Source organism: Patiria miniata, unplaced genomic scaffold (genome assembly GCF_015706575.1).
Source record: "Patiria miniata isolate m_02_andy unplaced genomic scaffold, ASM1570657v1 HiC_scaffold_3, whole genome shotgun sequence".
NCBI classification, from domain to species: Eukaryota; Metazoa; Echinodermata; class Asteroidea; order Valvatida; family Asterinidae; genus Patiria; species Patiria miniata.
In genome coordinates, this window is record NW_024037069.1 from 31277846 (window position 1) to 31293762 (window position 15917).

Consider the following 15917-nt stretch of genomic DNA (forward strand, 5'->3'; position numbering starts at 1 on the left):
CACCCAGCGCCGGCCGGTCAACGCTTGTCCTTCCACGGCAACGGTGCACTGCCGGTGACAGCGCCGCGCCTGGCCTCTGGGCCGCACATCCCCACCGGCCATCGCGTGCACGGCCGGCGACAGTGCCGCGCCTGGCCGCACAGCCCCACCGGCCATCGCCACGGCGCAAAAACTGCTCCGCGCGAAAAAAAAAAATCGCGCTACAAAATCAATTTTTTCAGCCAGAAAAACCTCCAAACCATGCACATTTCTGAGAAAGTGTTGTTTAATTTTCCAAAAATAGTTCAATCAAGAGAATACCATCAAATTTTTAAAAAGAGAAAAACGTAAATGATTGAAACTTATGTCGAGCTTACACGGACCGAAAACATTTTGACTCGGCACAGAATACGTCACACAAAATCGATTAACGTGCGTGTAGTTGGGTCGTATGTGCACGCGCGATCCGGAACTAGTTAAAAACATATGGGCATTTGTTGGTGAATTTTCAAAAATAAGAGACTCTAGAACCTATTTTGATTCAACAAACATTCGATGGACGAGTTTATACGACTGTAGTGTATGACAAAAAAATTGAAAACACACAGTACGAGTGGTTTTCTAAAAACGGTCCAAACAAGTTAAAGTGCGAGTCAGAAATGTCGCCAAAATTCACTCTCTAAAGATTTTATCGAAAATATCTTTGTCTATCAAGAAGCTTACATTTTTCTTTTCAAAATGCACTTCGTCCAAAAAAAAATGATTGGAGACTAATCCAAAAGATTTAGGTTTTTATTTGAAGCTATTTGGAACTAGGAACAATCTGGAACTATGAAAACGACTGAACTAGCGAGCGAGCGCAGGCTGCGGACCTCGTAGTCTTGGAATCAAGTGGTTGAACATTCCAGTTTTTATAGGGATAGGTAATCGACGCCCGCGGGATGTTGATAGAGCTGATGTAGTACACCTGGTACGGCCTGACCGCTACAAACGCCTTGCGTCCAGTGGCGGTGCTACGGGGGGGGGGGGGGGGGGGGGGGGGGTGGAGGGGGGGGGGGGCTGGGGGCTGGGGGCTGGGGGGGGCTTGAGCCCCCCCCCCCAAAAAAAAAATCAATCAATCAATCAATAAATAAATAAATAAATAAATATAAAAATTGCATCAGCAAAAAAAAAAAAAAAAAAAAAATTAAAAAAATTGAGTTAGCAAAAAGAAGGAATGTGACCTACATGCGAACGGTCTCCTCCTAAAGAAATAGCCGTGACAAGGGTGCATTTTTAGTTATTATAGTGTGCCTGATTGTACGATTTTACTGGTGCTCCCCATTGAAAATATGGCACGAGCCCCCCCCCCCCCCCCCCACACACACACCTATTGATTTTCGGAGGTCTAAGTGTCCGGAGGGAATAGGCGGTCTACATTTCAGCACGCTTCCCTGAAAAAAATTCTGGATCCGCCCTGCTAGCCCCTCCCCCCCCAAAAAAAAATTTGGCTCTAGAACCGCGCCTGCTTGCGTCAAAGTCTACTGAAAAACCACCTCCTTCCTTTGTGTTTCACACAGTGGGTCTATACACGTACAAGAACATATACATGTACAGTACATACAGAGGACGAAGTTTGAAAAGAAACACGAGAACTGAACTGAAACAACAGACATGAAAATAAATTTCAAAAACAGTAGTTACTCCATTTTGATTTATGTTTCTCATTCGAATCAGCTTCAATTAGTTTAAAACTGAAACTTACCAAAAGAGAAATACGAAACCGAAAGTAGCAGAAAAACTTCACAGAGCAGCGTTCTCTCTCTGTCATGTCTGTAAAACGCCATGTTGCGATCACGATTTTCATAATATGAAAATATTAATTCCGCATGTGGTGGGCTGAGTTATGCTTATCGTACCATACTACGAGGGAATATGTTTGGCCTGTTCTATTCCGTTCGGGGTATGGACTCCTCTTTGAATATCAAATTGATTTATATTGGTAGTTTTCAGGTGTTTTAAATATCGTCTTGCATACTAAAATTGTCATCAATGTAGAATTTAGTCCCCCTTCAACAACTCTTAATGGACGAAACAAAGTCCTTTATATTAGGTCTACTGGATGACTAAAAAATAACATTGAAAAAGATATGTTTAAAGAAACGGATTTCATATGCATGCGTCATCGTTAGGTGGCGTACGTGGTCATCCCTCCCGAAAAAAAGAGGAACAATTAAAGTTTTAACAATGAAATGTGTAATTATGCGGTGCATTTACAGATTTCAGTTCACCTCGGCGGTTTTTATTATGGCATGCCTTCATCAGTGAAATCCTGTCAGCACACGGAGTGGATTAGGCTATTTGGCTTAGTGCGCTCACCTGATGAAATAATGACCTCTTCTTCCAGCCTAAATTCCGCCAGAGACAAGCAGTTATTGTATAAGTCCACGCTCACGTACCGAGCAGAGACTACAGGGTCCGGTACGAAATCTAGAGTCTGTCCGCCAGGGTAGGCTTGACCATAGGTGACTGGTGATCCGATTGGTGCGTTCTGTGAGTGATCTGCGTCCAATCCAGCTCGTACAATAGCACCTTGTAATCGGCGACCTAGGGTGATAAACAGTTGAACATCTTTAATCGAAATCACAAAGAAGTCACAAAGTTTGAGCTACCCCTCAGGACTTTTACGTTACAAATTCATAAAATGGTTTTAAAGAGTAAATTATAAAATAGTTTTGGAAAGAAGAGAACAGTACATGAGCTTTGAATACCCCGTTTTTATGTAAGATTAAGGGACGTATAGACGCGCGTTTGCATTACACGTAGGCCTACATTATTTCGTAGAAAAACAGCGCCCCATATATAGTGTCACATGGTGTCTTTTCGAATTTCCATGACCAGGTAACTTTAGGAGGTTGCAGTATGATCATCCCCCATCCCCCACTCGCCAATACGAATTTACGCCACGGTCCGTTCCCTATATATTATTGCCGGGCCGCAGGTAGGTCTTGGCCTAATTGGACACTTGTTCAGTAAATAATCCGTAACTAAGTCGGTTGTTGGTTTGTTCGCGTCCTCGTTAAAAAGTGAAGGAATTTTGTATTGGAAGAGAAATACCAACTTAAAAAGTCCATTTTGGGGTGATAGTAGTAGTAGTTCCGTCATGTTTAGGTCCGCGACGTTAAATCTTGAATACCTAAAACCTTACCATGTCCTCCCTTTCTATTAACTATGGTGATCCGCTGCAAGCGATAGGTAGTCCCCAGATCAACCCTCCACCATTGGTTTCCAGTGCAAACTGAAACAAAATAACCGTTACAGTGATATTATGTAACAAATAGTTAATTATTTTGTTCAGCTCTTGTGGACATTAAGATTGTGCCTTTTTGTATGAACATTCGGTATTGAGGTGGTTATTACTACAAACGAAGCAAAATTAGCTTTGACAACTTGGCAACGTTTGTTAAATTTGTTTTACATATGTGTTTTTTTATGGGAGGCAGGTGGGGCCGAGAGCCGCCAAGCACCCATAGAAAAGCGCACATGTTACCAGAGCATGACGTCATCAGTGCGGTCTCAAGACCATGTTGCCTGTGAACTTACGAGGGAAAGGTATGACAGAAAAATGTGTTGATATAAAATCAATGTCGCAAAATATCCCTATCGAAGAACTAGACATCACATTTTAATCGTGAATGTAAATAAATTACAAATAAAAAAAAACCCAAAAAAACTTACATGTATGTGAAATCGTGTCAATGTCACCGTCAACTGCCCAGTTTGCGAAACTATCCACACTTGTGATGTTACTGCTCTGACTGACATATTTGTCCCGCAGGTTAATAAGGGCCACGCCTGCAAATGAACAAACTTATGCTGACAATTAACTTAATGTGCACTTTCGTCTTAAGTTTAAAAAAACAAATGAACACTGTTTTTGTTTTTGTTTTTTTTTGTTTTTACATTTGACACGACAACTATATTTTGCCTTACCTATACGTATTTCCAGTAGTAAATAAAGCTATCCAAATGAGCCAAACTGACCAAAACACATCTCATCATAAATGACAGTTCACCCTAGCTTTGGTTTTAGACTGACACGCCGCTGGCGATCCTATAGCGCGCAAACGTTTGAAGCAACTGTATGGCCGGAATGCCTGGAATAACGACCAGCACTCCAACCACTCCATTTTCGTTGACCAACATTTTAAAATCAAGTTTGAAAGGTACAGTTGTACCTTAACAACTATAACATTTCTTTGAAGAAAATTAATCGACCCCAAAAGTGCTCCTTTAATATCACAGAGAATTTTATGGAAACTGAAAGTGACAAGTGCGCACAGAAAGTGACCAAACAGAGCCAAGAAAGAAAGTTCGACCTCTAACACAAAAATGTTTCTCTTTGTCCTCTGTGTGCCGCCGGCTCATTTATGAGACTTGAAAGACCTTCTTTAGGCCTATTTTAATGTCTAAAACAACTGACAGACTTCGTCCAATAACAGTTCCTCCTGCAAACAGTACCCATCAATAAAAATATATTAATATAATCATGCAACTTATCCCTTTGAAAACTGGAACTTATTGCAGCCCTAAGTCATATAAATTGATACAATACTGAACAAAAAAAAATGTACATTCAATTTTATTGCGTTTTTGTAATAGTCAATGAGCAAAAGATATTACACTTGTTACTAAGGAAGCGAAAAAGTAGCAATACTATAGTTCACCATGCCTCACCCGAGGCTTGCTTCCCCCACCCAATCCCCTTAAATTTGGAGAACCTAACCATGATATTGAAATATTAAAAACCATGTTGAAAACTATGACCAAACTCATTGTGTCCCCCCCCCCCCCCGCAAACGGGACCCAGCTGAGGGCCCTTGGTTCATGGACAATAAGTCTCAGCAAACAAACTTTGCATGTGTTATAAACATGACCAACAAAAGCGCGCAGGAAGTATACTCCTGCATGTACTTATTTTTACTTATACAGTCGGTCATTTTAGAAATCAAGCCTTACCTTGGCTTGGAATGAAGAATAGTAGCAGGAGTATCCTTGCACCGAGATAGCAAGCTCGACTCGTCTCCATGGCTTGTTTCTCACCGCAGTTAATAAATCCCACCGTGTTACACTCACAATGACACGGCTCACGCGGCGTCCATTCTTTTGAACTGGCGCATCAATAACTGCTTAGTTTATGCTTAAAACTGAGCATACGTTCGACTGGAGCAGGAAATATCGTACAGACGGCCTGTTTACACATCAACTTTCAGGGGTTTCCCACTGACCTCTTGATGATCTCTGCTCGCAAAGTTGTTCGCACGTTTAGGTTACATTGCTAGTTTCCGGATTCACCACCCGTTTCCGTCAAAATTCGAGAAGCCTCGCGAACATTGCACTGTTGGTCACACGCTGCTCCGATTCATGTTCTTGCGCAACATGCTGAGTTTTCAAAAATATCACGGCAAATATTGCTACATATAAGGTCTTATATACATATTAAGTCATTCGTTTGAGTCCACTCAACCTCGCACTCTGGACACAAATAGTACGTCACGTCGTTCAACTACACATCTTCAAACAGCTACCAAATTGGAACGAGGACGTTCCCGCCCGCTTTGAACTTGAAGATCGCAGTGATTTTACAGCTGTGGCTTCGACGTTTTCGACATAGGGGAGAACTTATATTCAATTAAATCTTTTCCTTAAATAATATGTTTGACCTATTTTTTTTTTAAAACTCCATCCGTTGATGACTTGCCTTCCCAATGCATCAGTTCCCTTGGTATATTCCTTAGTATAGGATAGGCTTAACCGAAAGTCCTAAAATGCATGATGGAACGACAATGATGCGTTTTCGTTCGACATAGGATTCTGTACAACTTTTATTTTGCCTGTGGGCCCAATATCTTTACATCACTGTCTGATTCCCTTCTCAATTTTTGGATGAATGGATTGAGATTTCATTCTATCTCTTCTAAACACCACTAGGTAGATCGTTGGAGCATCACTGATGACTATGCAACCAGCTCTCACCACATCTTTCGATTCTCCGCTGCCCTTTGAGAATCGGCAAACTCAAGGTCAGTCCACTATCTGATTTTATCTTGCCACCTCTTTTTCTGCCTCCTTGTTTTCTTCCCTTTTGTGGCCTCTAACTGTGCCCCGCAAGATGGTCTTTGCTATGCCAGATGATCGGGAGATATGTCCATACCAGTTTAGATTCTTGATAGTTACTGTGGTCAGGAGATCTTCGTACACTGTAAAAACTCCCTGGTCAAAATTGACCCAGAATCTGCGTCTATATCTGCACAACCCTTTTCCAGGTCAAAATTTACCCTTTTCTGGTCAACATATACTTTTTCTGAGTCAAAGGTGACATTTGTCATATATCATTTTGACCTAGGATAGCGTCTTTTTTTACCCTAAAACCGACTTTGCAGATATAGACTCATATCGGGGTCAGTTTGAGTTTTTAGAGTGTATGGCTCGATATCCTTGTGTTGTGTGATCTTGTGAACCTTCTCATTTGTCACACGGTGTTTGCATGAGATGCGCAAGATCTTGCGGTAGTACACCATTTTCACGGCTTGTATTCTTCTGTTTAGCTCAGCAAAGAGGGTCCAAATTTCACAAGCATAGATGAAGTTGCATATCATGAGGGAGCGCATCAGGAGCAGTTTGGAACTAAGAGTGAAGTCACTGTCGTATCGCATTGGATTCTGCTTAGACCGCGCTGCTGTGGTTCGCGCAATTCTGTAGAGTATCTCAGGTTAGGAGCCTTCATCTAGATCCTAGATTCTTGAAGCTTGAGACTGAGTGACGCATCTGAACTCTGACTTTGATTTCTTTGGTTATGCCGTTTTGCGTTGTTGGTCATCTCATGTTTAATAGCTCCATGGGCATCCGCTTGGCATTGATTTCCATGCCGTAAGCTGTGCAAGTCCTGTCAAGGCAGTCCACCTAATCGGCTAGATGTTGCTCACAACCTGCTAAGCCATGAATACCATCAGCCAAACGAAGGTTGGTGATAGTCCTGCCGTCTATGCTGATTGTCTATGCCTACAGGATCTTTGATTGAGCACGTCAGTCATAAGGTTTTCCAGAAAGATATTTAACAGGTTGTTAAGGGTAGGCAACCATGTCGCACTCCAACGTTGCTTCGAAACCGGTTTCCAGTGTTGTTTCTAATAAGGACTGCACTTTGCGGGGTCCGATCCACCAATTGGTTTATACTCAACAATTGGAGGATCGGATCCCGCGATTGCGGGGTCCAATCCTTCCCGAAAGGGTATTCAGCTAGGGGAATCCGATCCGGCTGAAGGCTCGATCCACCTCGCGTTTACACATGCGGTTAAGCAGACTTCCATCCTCCTTACCGGATCGGATTCCCCTTGCGGGTGTGACAGGTAATTCTGTCCCCCCTGGTAAATGTGTGTGTCCCCCCCCCCCCCCCCCCGACACATTTACCGGCTCGTGACCCGGTAAATGTGTCCGGGGGACACTTTTACCTAGGTAAATTTGTCCCCCTCCAGGTAAAAATCTCCCCCTGCCCAACGGTCAAAGTGTCCCCCTGGTAAATGTGTCCCCATGCAGTATGTACTGAGAGCAGCAGCGTGTCGCACGCGCCAGTACAAGCTGCAAGATTTGAGGCAGTGATTATAACATGTGTACATATGCGTCCCCCTCTACAATGGAAATTCGTCCAATAATAAAATTTCGTTACGCGCTGTGATGGGAACACAGACCAATCCAAGGAGACGTTGTATCATACTATCAATGAGACGAGGGCCATCGCCATGCATCGCCGCTGTGTTGACCTATCGCGGTAGAATCGCGATAGACTTCACCGTACTCCGAATCGAAACAATTATTGTGTTCACGTATCATCTAATAGACTAAATTAATTATTTTTTATGTTCATGAAGGGCAGACTAAAAGTCCAAAATGTATACCTTGTAGAGTGAATTCATCAAAACAATAACCTTCCGGGTTTCAAAAGAGGGGGACAAAAAAAAACCTTGGGGACAGAATTACCTGGAGGGGACAGAATTACCTGGAGGGGGACAGAATTAACGGGCCAGGGAGGACACTTTTACCTAGGTAATTCTGTCCCCCCGGACACTTTTACCGGGAGACAGAATTACCTTCCACACGGGATCCAGTGTAAACGCGGTTTATGAAGACATGGTAGAGGTCTTGCTGTTATTCAAGATATTCTGGGATTGAAGTTTATCTAAGTGGCGCTCCTCTTACCCGATAGCCTGCCTGTTCCTCAGCAATGATTTTCTGCGCTTGGGGCTTAAATCTGATCCTTTGCTCGGGTGGCTGATGAGACTTTTTGTTTTACAGTTTTGATAAAGTTGCCTTTCTTTCAAAGTGTGGTGACCGAGGAGTTTGTCCACGGAGTGGGCCATTCTCCTGTCTGCCAGATATTTTTGCAAATTGTTGTGAGGGCAATGATCAGGCCATCACCGCCAGTTATTAGAATAAGCTGTGCTGATAATGTTGTTGAGCCCAGGTGATTTCCCTTTCTTCAACGATCTATTGAGTTGCAACAGTTTTTTAAGTGGGGTCATCAAATCTATACTTACTTTAATGATTAGAGTCTGCATTTGTGTCCTCTAATTGTTGCAGGCATACATTGTGATAGATCACGCTCACTCTTGAGAACTTCAGCGTGATCCGACCGGAACTTGACAACAACTAAACGAATCCCCCGGATGATAGAGGGAAAAAAAATATCGGCAATACATTAATAAGTATTAGGATAAACCGACCACAACGATTAAGGCGTTTGTTCTAAAACAGGAAAGTGATTGATATCACGATTTAGTGTCAGGAAATAGGAATGTCTTTGCATACTTTACAGTGGCGTAGCACGGTCATTTTTATTGGGGGGGGGGGGACTATCTTGAAAAGGGCACTTGCACATCCGTGCTGAAATGTAGACACACTGTTAAAAATGCCCGTAAATTTACGGACTCCGTAAAGTGAAATATTCCGTATTTTCGGCGTAATTTTACGGACTTTCCGTAAATGCAAATATTAATTATGCTAATTAGCGTGATTACAATCAACCACATTGGCCCAAACACCTACACATAATATAGTACATCTAAGTACATATTGTTATTTTACCCACAACCGTGTACACACGTCCAAACTCATGTTAAGGGTATGTATATTTTACGGAATGAAAAAAACTTTTCCGGAAATGATGCTGCAGCGAAACGGAATACTATTTTCTTGCCTTACTCAAGGGTACACAACACGCATGGCCACGGCGGGGCTCGAACCCACAATCTCACAATCATGAATCCTGTGCCCTTCCACTAGACTACACGTGTCTTCAATAATATTACATATTTCTTATACATTAATGCTTGAATATGTCTTGAAAATTAAAGAAAAATGGCAGAGATCTGACAGGAAAACTGACACCTTCACGAGTATGAGTTGAACAGCCTTAAATATTGCCGAGTTGTATCAGTAACTCTAGACGATCACGTGGCAATGGAAATCAAGCTTACGGCGCATCCATCCAATGCCTTGAAGGGGACCTGCTAAATTGAACGCCCTTCACAGTCCATCGAATTGGACACGTAGACCAAGACGTCATTTTTTGTATGTTAACAAGGGAAGTAAAATGGTCAGTGGCGCAAACCCGTGTCGCATAGTTTGTGTGTGTGTGTGTGGGGGGGGGGGGGGTGACCATACGGCAAAATCCTAACAATGGCCCGGTTGTGCACATGCGAAAAACGGTGGAAGGGGAGGGGGCGGAGACTGGATACCACGTGACACCAGGGGCGCTGCTCATGATACAAATGTAGACAAACTTGCGCGCAAGTCCCTTAACCAACCATAAAAACAGTGCATGAGACATTTTACACTGCTTGTCCTCCATTTTTAAACTGTTTAATAAATGTGGAGCGTTTGAAAAATTACCTCATGACCTCAAAATCGGCGGGTTTTTTTGTTTCTCAGCACACAAAAAAAATCGGGGAGGGAGAATGATTTAATGGCCCATTCCTGGTCCCCTGGTCAAAAAGTGGAGGGATGTATCCTCCCTACCAACACTCAACACCCCAACACCCCACCCCGGATTTACGCCCATGGGTGACGTTGTCCATTAAATATATAAAAAAAAAAAAGCATCTTAACAGAATAATTTGGTAAATATCTTATTTCGTCAAAATACAAGATATAAATATTACAATTCACTGGCTGACGGAGCCTGCTTGTAAAAGCAATTAACCCATGAAGCTGCATTTTTGTCAGTAACCTTGCATCGTGCAATTAAGAGTTCTTCAAGGTCGGTAATTAAGCAGAGTTCCATGGCGAGTTCCAATGGGGAAAAAATCAAACCACGAAGGTTTTGATACGAATAAAATCAATTTGTCATCGAGACTCTGAGGGATTAATGCGCGTGACGTGGAAAAGTAATGAATCGCCATGGCAATAAATGATTTAGTCCTTACCACGCGTCGATTGGTATCGGTATTCTGATAACAATTCATAGCCGTTAAATGCAGTGAGAGGACGCTAGTTACCAAAATGGCCGGCAGAGGTGCAGCATTTTTCTACCTGTCCATCGGCTTGTTGTCTATCTCCTTAGGTCTCGCAGGACGCTGCCTGTCTTCTTGGCAGAAGTCTGACCCGTCCTGTTACCGTCTGCTGGTTGATGAGACACGGTCCTGGTATCAGGCAGTTGCCAAGTGCAGAGATCTCGGAGGCGGCTTGGCGGTCCCCAGCACGCAGGCTGAGCAAGATGCTATCTGGGGGATGGTGGAGGAGGCATTGACATCATCCGATGCACCTACCGACTTCTGGATCGGTTGCAGTAGGCCGGAGCCTGCAGACGGGAAGTGGGGCTGCGTGGAGCATGATATGAAGGTAAGTGGATACACCAGCTGGCAGACAGGCGATCCAAATGGAGTCACATACCCGAATGGGTACTGTGCAAGGATGAAGGCTTCAAGCGGTGGTTGGGCTGACCAACCGTGTGGGAAACTTTTCCAAGCCATCTGCGAGACATCCCAGGTGGGGGATTCTTTACAGCTCCTCTGCTTGTAAGCTGATGCCGACGGCCGCTTCAAGACGTCCCCTTGCCTGACCGATCAATTCATCCAGGAGTTCCCCACTGAGGGTGTCATCGCGTGCGGTTCGGCGTGCCGGGATGAGCCTCGATGCCGCTCCTTCAATCTGCGACAGGTCAGCCACGGAGAGAAGATCTGCCAGTTGTACGAGACAACGCAAGACGGCAGCATGGTGGTTGATGACGATAGTGACGAAAACTGCTACTGCTTTGACTTACGCGAATAAGAAACCTGCAAAACAGGTAGTGGTCAATCAAACTGCATTTGTCAGTAGTAAAGAAATAAACATCAGTGTTTTAATCAACTAAGTGATTTTGCAGAAGTGTAGATTCGAACATGTTTACTAAATTTTGTTGAGTAAAATGTGTAGTGAATATTGAGAACTGCCATGGTGACGTCAAAGCCTCTTCAAGTGAAACGCTTTACAGATGTTAATTATTCCATTCTTGGATGTGTCAATATGTGTTGAAAATATAAGAAAAATGCCAGAGTGTTGACAAAAAAATGAAACACTACCGAGTCGAGTAAGAGTTCAACAGCCATGCAAAATTGTATCAGTCATTTTGGACGAAAATAGCAATCGAAGTTTTATACCTAACGGCACATTTATCGAATGCCCGGGGGAAAACCTGCTACATTGAACGCCCTTCACAACATGATGGAATAGGAAACGTAATAAAGACGTCAAGGACCATCTCATCGTCGGTATTTCTAAATCAAGGAAGATAACAATGATGTGCAAGTTCTAGATAGACTCGTAGACCTTGTCAGTAACTAAACCTAAAGCCACGTAGAATCATTAGCAATTACTCGGATACCAAATTCAATAACAGGGATCTTACTCAAGATAGCAGATAGCACTGGTATGAAATATCCTGTGAAATTATTCCGCCTGAAATGGTATCGTTTGGAAGAATGAACATTGAGGGCGGTTTCCAAGATAGTGTGCCCTTAGCAATGGAATCCATTGACCACAGCCCCATTTGCGCACGTTCCCCTTCTTTCCCCCTCAAATCTAGAATAAACACTGAGTTAAAACGTCAACGGGTTAGGTGTTGTCTACCTTACTTTACTTACCTTACTACAACAGTTTAGTTGATTCAAACGAAAACGAATGCCCTAAAAAATAGTCAGCCTTTTACAGTCGTCAGGAACGTGGAATGTGATACCAGTACCTTGCTCGCACGAGGGGAAATCATTAGAAAAGACAAAAGATACCTATACAAGTCGGCCCAAAGTGTTTGATTTTTAATTCAGCATAGCTACTTAATTGTTCATATCGTCACAATCAATTTCAATATGATCCGAGGCTATAGATATAGAGCCAGCTTAAAGAGGAATGAACATTAAAGCTAATACGGTCGAAATTCTCGATTTTTAATTTCACATGGTCTTCAGCTTCCACCTTGTCCGTCAATGTCATTAATGGTAAGGCGGCCACGGAAAGCACAAGTGGTTTCTAGTCGTTATATCTGCAGGGTTATCGCGTGAAAAGGCTAATGAATTACCATAGCAACAAATGACTTAGGCCTCTCTCCGGGCATTGATTGGTACCAGAATAACTAAATAGTTGCTCACAGTGAACGAATATCATCACAAGCTTTATAGCATTTGTTATCATTATGGCCTAGAGAAAATGTTTATGGCGCCTCGTCAATATGGCATCAATCTCTCTAATGAAAGTAGGATAATGGTGTAAAAAATGGAAATGTAATCACCATAGTAACGTGTGCCTTAGACCTTACCACGCGCATCGATTGATGCCAGCCTACCTACATCCATCGATATCGGTTGCTGCAGAGGAGGTATAGCATTACAAGGATTGCAGCATTGTAACCAAAATGGCCGGGAAGGAAGCATTGTTTTTTCTGCTGCTCTTCATTTTGGTATCTATCTCTTTTGGTCGTACGGGACGCTGCCTGTCCTCTTGGCAGAAAGTCGGCCTGTCCTGTTACCGTCTGCTGGTTGATGAGACACGGTCCTGGGAGGCAGTAGATGATAAGTGCAGAGATCTCGGAGGCGGCTTGGCGATGTCCAGCACGCAGGCTGAGCAAGATGCTATCTGGGGGATGGTGGAGGAGGCACTGTCAACATCCGATACACCTACCGACTTCTGGATCGGTTGCAGTAGGCCGGAGCCTGCAGACGGGAAGTGGAGCTGCGTGGAGCATGATGGGAAGGTTAGTGGGTACATCAACTGGGCGACGGGCGAGCCTAACGGAGGTTATTACGCGAGTGGATCCTGCGGAAGGATAACGATGACAAACGGAGAGTGGGCAGACCAACCGTGCGAGCATCTTTTCCATGCCATCTGCGAGACATCCCAGGTGGGGGATTCCTTACAGCTCCTCTGCTTGCAAGCTGATGCTGACGGCCGCTTCAAGAAGTCCCCTTGCATGACCGGTCAATTCATCCAGGAGTTCCCCACTGAGGGTGTCATCCCGTGCGGCTCGGCGTGCCGGGATGAGCGTCGATGCCGCTCATTCAATCTGCGACAGGTCAGCCACGGAGAGAAGATCTGCCAGTTGTACGAGACAACGCACGACGCCAGCATGGTGGTTGATTATGACGAAAACTGCTACCACTTTGACTTACGCGAATGAGGCGCTTCAAGCAAATTATCACTTAAGCTGTGTTGATATAAGAAAGAATCATAAATTTCAGTGTTTTACTTCGCTGATTGCATTCGTATAGAAGTAGATGCAAAATTGTCATTTGCTTAAGAATTGTGATGTCTATTAAAAAAACTGGACGTTGTAGCCAATTTTAACTGAAGCACCAAAATCTGTCGCGGGAGACAGAGAACTGACTAAGGAACCGAGACGTAATCATTGAAGACTCTACAGACAAGTCTAAGACATGCGACACGCTGAGTTAGCTTCCACTTCTCATCGTTGAGGGGGTACAATTACGCTGGTGGCAGCTGGTGTGCTAGTAGATGCTGCTCCCCGTATCGCAGACTGCTCTTAAACTCCAGTGTAGTAGTGAATGATGCAACGAGAATTGTTCGCCTACGGGGAGTTTAAACTACACGAAATATATTCGACATTTAAAAAGAAAATATATCCACCGTATCAAAACCCCGTGACCGGGACTCGATGGATGCATAGCACACCACATGGTACCATACACTGAATGCAAAGACCTTTTTTTTTGGTGTTGTTCATAAAAATGATTTAAGTTTTTCTTACTTTGAACGATTATAACAGAATACCTCTTCTTTCCTTATGACTATCAGAGAATATTGAATTAAAACCAAGACATTAAAGAATATTCAAATGGGCTTACGAACAAACATAAACACAAGCTCTTAAACTGGCTTTTTCAATTTTTTTGTAAGATATTTCGTAAGATATTTTACCGTTGATGAGTATTATTTTCTTTTAGTGTGCAGGGCCTATCGATATTACCTGTACTGATCAGACGATAGAACGAGTGAATGATAGTTTCCATGTTATCATTTGTCACAACGTTCTCCTGTGAATTACTTGCAAGTTTCTCCGCAAATGTATTATCCATGCAGCGTTCTGGCACATACCTGAGTTGCCTGGTAACCGTTCAAGGCAATTTGTTAGACGACCTTGCTGAAAGTGAAGACAGGACTCTGGTATCAGGCAATCTGTGAAATTATTCCCAATGAGTTTCTTAATGGAAACACACTACTCTATATATAGGCCTAAGAGCACTAAACAGGGACCAGTGCGTAAATGACGTCATTGCAAAGAACTCTAACAATAGCACAACGTTTACTCTGCGAGCAAAAACGAGGACCAATCAGAAGCTTACGCATGGGAGCTGATTACAGGCCTGGGGGACCAGTCTAGTTGCCTTTATGCCCGAAGAAACAAAGATGATAATACCAAGGGACGCACTATATGTAGCTTAGCAGCAAACATCTGCCATCTGTAATAAAGTGGTTTGGCCAGGGATACGATATACATTATTGCAAAGTCAGTTTTTGTTAGTTCATGCAAAAGCTGGAGAGCAGTACAATAAGTGCTGCAATAGTAAGTTGTTTTTCCCACATGCAGCTTTCTTCCGACATTAATGTGAGTAAACTGTGGATGATTTCTTCAGCTTAAACGCTATTTGGTTTGTACGGACGCAAAACAATGGACACAGGTGTACTATATTTCATCGTTCTTGTGGGTGGAGTAACGGGCCTCTGTCCTCAGTGGGAGTGGGCAAGCGGGTCTTACTATTGCCTCGTCGATGACACCATGACGTGGGACGAAGCTCAAGCGACTTGCTCTGGTATGAGTGGCAGCATGGCCGTACCTGATTCCAATGAAGAGCATCAGTTCATTTGGCAAATGTTCAAGGAGAACTCTCGCGTAGGAAGTCTTTGGATCGGTTGCAGGCACGATTCGATGGAAGGCAGGTATGTGCAGCCAGGCAATGGAGGTAAGGAGTGCGTATACACCAAGTGGGCGCCGGGGGAACCGATCGGTAATGCAGGGCAAGATTGCGTGCAGCTGTGGGATGTAGCGGGCGGTCGTTGGGATGACACAAAATGTACTCGGGATCGCTCTGTGATCTGTGAGCGTCCTGCCCGTGCGTTTCCCGCCAATCTGTCCTGCATGCAGGCTGATGCTAGAGGCCGCTTCACCGCACCGTAACTATATATTCATTCTTTATCTATCTGGGATAGCAGCCAATAACATACACAAGAGAGACCTTGTCGCGTTGATATCGTGAATGTGGCCGAGCTATTAACATACGAACCTATTCAAGTGTACGAGGCCTGCTAGTCTGACCTCGTTTTCAACTCAACCGCGCGAAAGGCTCAAGACACGCCATCGTGGAAACTTCAACTCGTGGTTGCAATCTAGTGGTATAAACTGCGTCCGTCGGATGCAG

The 15917-nt window shown here is 43.7% G+C and overlaps 1 protein-coding gene and 1 long non-coding RNA gene across 2 annotated transcripts; one reads left to right on the top strand and one right to left on the bottom strand.

Moving 5' to 3' along the window:
- Positions 1-2349: 2349 nt before the first annotated feature.
- On the bottom strand, positions 2350-3806 carry LOC119738832. Its single transcript, XR_005272509.1, has 3 exons — positions 3697-3806; positions 3167-3256; positions 2350-2565 (listed from the first exon to the last, which is right to left on the bottom strand). It is a non-coding gene; the product is annotated as an uncharacterized LOC119738832 (long non-coding RNA).
- An 11363-nt stretch (positions 3807-15169) lies between these two features.
- Positions 15170-15676, top strand: LOC119736665 (hepatic lectin-like). Its single transcript, XM_038210681.1, has one exon. The coding sequence runs from the start codon at positions 15170-15172 to the stop codon at positions 15674-15676; it is 507 nt and encodes a 168-aa protein (XP_038066609.1).
- The last annotated feature ends 241 nt before the right edge of the window (positions 15677-15917 follow it).